Raw genomic sequence first — 6,000 nt, forward strand, 5'->3', positions numbered from 1 at the left:
TTCTACATTTCAAAGTTTTTCTGAAACTTTTGTGTATTCAACAATTACCATAGCAAACAAGCGTAACTAGAGACACATGTACCTTGGAGATGGAAGTCAATTCAACATGTCCTTTTCATAAGCCTGGACGAAACTACACCCTAGTGAAATGCATGGCCGTTGCACAGGTACGTGGGGGAACAGCCAAGTGGGTACCGGGTGTCTTGAATGCTTGCCTGGTTTCCACTCATCATTAAATGCACACAACACCATTTTACTAAATCTGGTAGTCATCTGGGATGGTAAATATCTGGGATAGCAGAAAGGGAATTATTTCTCTTCTTCAACATTTAAGGAAATTTAAGGAAAGACCTTTTGGACTGTGAATAAACTCAGTGTGACTAAGAAGTGGAGTTGGTATCTAACACCTTTGATCCAGATCAGGATCTTTCTACCGTTGTTATCTGTCAAACAAAATAAAACAAAACAAAGAAATCACATCAACACAGACCTTTAATCCTTTAGTTCAAATGAGTGAATGGCTAAGGGAATCTCATTCTTCGAAGACAGGTACACCGTAATAAAAGTTAACAGCTACTAGATACTATTTCACAAGCCATATTGAGGAAGAAATGTGTGTATTAATCAACTTGGAGATTTCATTTCAATAAATGATTCTTTAGATACTAAATATACCTAAAACATTCTAACCGTTGTAGGCCTTTATACAGTTTGAAATGAGCATTTTTAATGAGCTACCAATGGGGTCAAATTCATCTGTTGCTTCAAAGATAATAACCTTACTTAGAAATAAGGTAATAGCCACATATGTTACAAAAATATTCCTTGGAGAATTAGTTTTAGGTCAAAAAGACTGGTAGCTGAAATAAATATAAGTTTTTGCACAGCTCAAAGTGTAGCTGGACAGATCCATGAGTGTCAGCATTAAGCTAAGAAAGGAATCTGGCTTGGAATTTTTCACACTTGCTTCAAATCATTAATGCTACAATGTTGTCCCATTTACAAGCTGACATTTATTTTTGCATTTTCAACATCCCATGACTTCTCTGCAACAGTAAATAGCTCAAAGTGATGACACCCTGCCTCAGCTGGATCTATATTTTGACTAGCAGGTCTTGGCATTGTGTCCACCTCTGATATTTCTCCAAAACAGTGCATGCAGGGGGGGGGGGAATGGCAATGAAATTCACAAAGAAAATAAAAGTTTACCACTCTACCCCATGTAAGGATAAAATGCACCCAAGTTCTTACCCAACCTATTGTAGTAACCTGGCGTCATCTGATGCGCATTGCTGCATCTTTTAGATGCTTTTTCTTACTTTTCTATAAAATATCATTTTGTGATATCTTAAAAAGCAGTTGGTAAATAATATTTAATTGGAGACAAGGAACATAAGTCAAAATAAAAATAGATGTGATGATTCTGATGCAACCACACTTAGAAAACACAAACGGTCCTTGATTTCTACAAGACTTTCACGGTAGCAGTTAACAATTCAATTTAGAGTCAAGGACCATGGAGGTACCCAGATTAGGAATTTTCTATTTTTTTGTTGATTTTAAATATGTAAACTGATGGAGGACTTCTGAAATCCCACAAAAGCAAATATTTGCAAATCTGAGCAATAAATTTCTTAAGAAAGACATTCTCTATCCGTGTAGAAGAATCTCCTGTTGTGTGTTTCCTAGTCTTCTAACATTGTCTTTCTTCTGTGTTTATGTACCACACAATAAAAACAACTATTACAATGTGATTTCTGTTACTAAACCACTGCTGAATTAATTGACTCTCCCCTTTGAGCTTCTGTAAAATAGTCAGAATCTTCAGATCATTACTGCCCAGCATCTATGATTGTTATATGAGTTGCCTCTTTGAATTCTGGGAATGTGGGAACTCCTGTCAAGTTGAGATGGGAGCTAGGCAGGTTAAATCCTAATACCTCAAACTTTTTGAGTTAATTAGTATGTTATAAATTTCAAGTCCCAGTGGCTGTCTTTGAAGTGTTTGCATAAAAGATTACACACTTCATCCCCTTCTTGAATTGTTTGTCCACTTTCAAGATAGGAGGACAGGAGGATGTCATACAACAATCTGAAATGTGCCGTGTGCTAGCAGATCTGAAAAGAATACTGGAATATTATATTAGGGTTCAGCCTATCTAGACAGACGTTCCAAAAAGGAAAAACTGAAGGAGAGACGAGAGAGAGACAGAGAGAGAGAGAGAGAGAGAGAGAGAGAGAGAGAGAGAGAGAGAGAGAGAGAGAGAGAGAGAGAGAGAGAATCACTGGAGAAATGTCCCTGAGTTAAGAGGGGGAATCTGGGACACTTGTCCTTGTCATGCATGTCCGTAGTGCTCCAACATGGGCAGCAGGGGGCGCTCCTGTATGAAGCAACCCCCCCAAAAGTGCTTCCCTGTTGGAGAACACAGGTTCTTCCTGCACCCCTCTTTCTTCGTGCTTGTTCTTTATCCAAAGAGGTACTGAGTATGACTGTCAATAAGTTGCATGCGATCGGTACACATGATGAATAAAATTGCAGGTTCAGTAAGAGAGTACACTTGCTATTAAACTTGCCTTTTGGAAGCAGAGTGGTCAAACTTTATTTTATCTCACTGGGACAGCAGAAGGGGTTAAAAGAGATGGAGAGCAGTGGGGGTGGGGATGCCGAATGTCATTGAGTAGGAAGAGGCTTTTTCTCAAATCAACAAGTGGGCAGCAATATTCCAGAAGCAATTATTTAGTCTCTTTGTGTTAGGTTAGTTTTTAAGATAGACTCCCTGGTAAATTTTCTGTCACATTCAAATCCCCCTTTTCCCATGACTGACCCCCAAACCCAGGATTGTCAGTTGATAAACTGAGGCTTCCAAGAAGCTGTCAGAACCATAGATCCTGCAGGGGGCCTCCAGCATATTGCTGTCTTTTACAAGTGAATGTGTGATGTGTTTTACTCACTATGTGCTGAGACACAGTGTTAGATCCAAATTGGAAAAAGTGCAAAGAAGCAGAATGAGTTGGTCTGTAGCTACATATACCTGAATCCCAGGGCAAAATACTATGTCCCTGGTCCCCATGCTATACCTATATCCAAGCATACCACACCCCCAATGGCAGCACTCTCCCGGCTACAAATGAAGGATTGCAGAGGCATGGCTGTGAACATTAATACTCACCATATTGACTTCAGAGACCATATCAATGCTGGCAATATCAATGTTCATTCCTACAGCCACAGGGGGACCTGCAAGCCAAGATGGACAGCCACGTGACTTCTCAGAACTTAGTCATTCATAACAAGAGTTGTCACTGGGAACCGAAACCCCCTGTCTAAAGTTAATCCTCATGTCCACCACTCTCCTACTTCTTGGCCAGAGGAATGGGGGAACATTCTTCTAGGAATATGTACACATGTGCTTATGGGACAGGGATCCAGCTGTGTGTCCACATGTCGACATCTCCGCGTGTGAATTCAGACACTCACGGCAGCAGAAGGATTTAGCCCCGGGGAATTTGTGTAGATGGCATTGAAACCCCCTCCTTTTTATTTTTACCCACACACTTCTGTGTGGAGGCTTTAACTCTTTGACTCCCATGAAGAATCTGAAGTGAAATTCAATTCTCACACTAGCGTCTCTAGGGCTGCAGAGAGCGATGCCCTTTTCCCTCTGCTGTCTCTTGTCTCCGTCCCCCGGACCTCAATCTCTTCTATGTCATTTCCCTTTGAGGACAGGATAGTATCCCGACATGAGTCACTTTAAACCATGGCCAGAACTCTTCCAAAGTAGGTGGGCACAGGGAGTTGAGGCCACCTCTCAGTCAACTGCCTGAACATCCTGTCCTCAAAAATACTCACATTACGAGACAGCCCTGGGCACACCATTTAGTAAACTTAAGAGGCTTGTATCATAGGAAAGCTCAGACTGGGAACAAAGATTTACCACAGCGAAAGAGATGGAAAACAGTTACCAAGTCCGATTACACGCTAAGGGGGTCATTTTTGAAAGACCTCTCAAGTGCTGGACGCTAACAAACTGCCTTAAGTTTGGATCCCTTCTCAGCATGGTTAAAATAGGGACACATTTCATACACCTCATGCAGCTCCAACTAAGGAGAGAGAAGAGAGCGCACACAAAGCCCAAAAGACAGCTTCGGTTGGAGCCGGACTGTTTCTTATTTGCAAGTCAATCGTATTACCTCCAAAATCGGGTCTCAGACGAATGTCATAGCCTTTCAACAGTCTGTCCACCGTCTCTTTAACCAGCGACATATTGCTAGGGTCATTGACACTAAAGAAAAAAAATGACAATAAACAGGAATGAATAAAGAAGACAGCTCTGCATCTTCAACAGCCCTGCTCACGGAGAGGTATGCAGACAGCCCTGACAAGTGAGAAGGGAAAAAGACACTTACCTCTGAGCACAGACAGCGGCGATTATTAAGGGGAACGACCAAATCCCAAAGTAGCCCCTTTTCCGGACTCTCCACATCCCTTTAGTTTTTGATGGGATTGAGGGATTCACTGAAGAGAGGAGATCCAACTTAGTCTGCCCAGTGCAGTAATTCTAATGTGGAGCGCATGCGCACGTCGTACCAAAACATCAAAGGGGCAGCGGCGGCTGCCGGGGACCGAGATTTCCTTGTTAAAAAAAAAAAAAAAAAATTAAAGGGGAAAAAGGAAGAAAAACATTTATGTATGTAATATGTACATATTTGAATAATATTAAACTGTCACCCTAGAAGTGCAGCCTGGATAAAATCTTCGTTGTTTTTTTTTTTTTTTCTTTAAGACAAAAGCAACCAGAGCGTCCGGTAAGTTTCTTTTGTTGCAGGAGGTAGTTTTGCACCTCACGGGTGGTGGGGTTTGTGTGTGTGTGTGTGTGTGTGTGTGTGTATGTGTGTGCGCGCGCGCGCGTGCGTGTGTCCTTAAATATGAAGAATAAAGATTAGGAGGTGTGGGGTGTAAGGGGTGGGGGACATGGTTGCCTGAGATTCCACTCAAGGTCTAAGCAGATTGAAAGGGACGAGGAGTTGAACTTTATTTCCTTAAGAATAGCAATCCCCTGCCTGGGACAAGTGGAGGTGGTGAGGGTGGGGGTGGGAGCACTAAGAGTGGGGAGGGGAGCAGTGGGAACCGGAGTCCGAGGAGCAGAAAAGAAACCAATGGGAGGAGTGCTGAGCAAACGTTGGATTTTGAGCGAGGGGGTGGGGAGTGGATGGAGAATATGAAAGAATCAGAAAGGGGGTGAGAAGAAAAGGAAAGGATACAGGAATTCTAAGATGCTAGTCTTTCCTGGGAGTCAAGGGGCAAGCTTTTTCTTCACTACTCACGAGCGATTTCTTTCTCTTCCTCCTGCTCACCCTTTGCCCACTATTCCCCAAGAAGAAAACCTCGGGGTCCTGGTTTCTGGCGTTGTGACGTTCCTGACCCGCTAGCCTGGCTATTTATAGCAGGAGGGGGAGGGGTCGAGGGGAGCAGTCAGGCAAAGGCATCTCTGGGTTTGGGTCTGACTCTGCACTGGGAAATTCTAAGAGAACAGGGTGAGGTTTGACTGAGGGACACGGGAGGTGAGGGTGTGGGGGACAGAGGGTGACTGGCGCTCCAGCACAGGTGCGGGCGGGCCAGGAGGCACCAAGTGCGAGGGCGGGTGGCAGGGTGGGATGCGCTCCTTCAGTCCCCCACGCCTCGCGGACGCACACGCACAGCACACACACACACACACACACACACACACACACACACAGAGATCATGGTCCCCTTCACCCACCACTCCTTACCTCACCCGCCCGAGCTCGCCGCCCACTACTGTAGCCCAACCGAGCTGTACCCCTGCCGCTCCACTCTGGCCAGCTTAACTACACCTCTGCGTCCAAGCCCAATGTTTCACCGAAGGCAGGCACAATGAAGGAGCCCACTAGACTGACCGCCCGAGCCCCAAACCACCTAATTCCACGCCACCACTTCCCTTCTTTCCTTTCTTAGCCCCCTTCCCTACGGACCCCAGG

The 6,000-nt window shown here is 44.2% G+C and overlaps 1 protein-coding gene across 1 annotated transcript in view; it reads right to left on the bottom strand.

Annotated features, from left to right (window-relative positions):
• Positions 1 to 4,484, bottom strand: part of Gabrb2 (gamma-aminobutyric acid type A receptor subunit beta2) — a 202,421-nt gene extending 197,937 nt beyond the window's left edge. The window contains 3 exon segments of the mRNA XM_038326725.1: positions 3,171 to 3,238; positions 4,192 to 4,283; positions 4,408 to 4,484. Of these exon segments, the coding sequence (XP_038182653.1) occupies positions 3,171 to 3,238; positions 4,192 to 4,283; positions 4,408 to 4,484 (237 nt within the window).
• Positions 4,485 to 6,000: the final 1,516 nt, after the last annotated feature.

The sequence above is a fragment of the Arvicola amphibius genome, chromosome 4 (assembly GCF_903992535.2).
Source record: "Arvicola amphibius chromosome 4, mArvAmp1.2, whole genome shotgun sequence".
Classification (NCBI taxonomy): Eukaryota; Metazoa; Chordata; class Mammalia; order Rodentia; family Cricetidae; genus Arvicola; species Arvicola amphibius.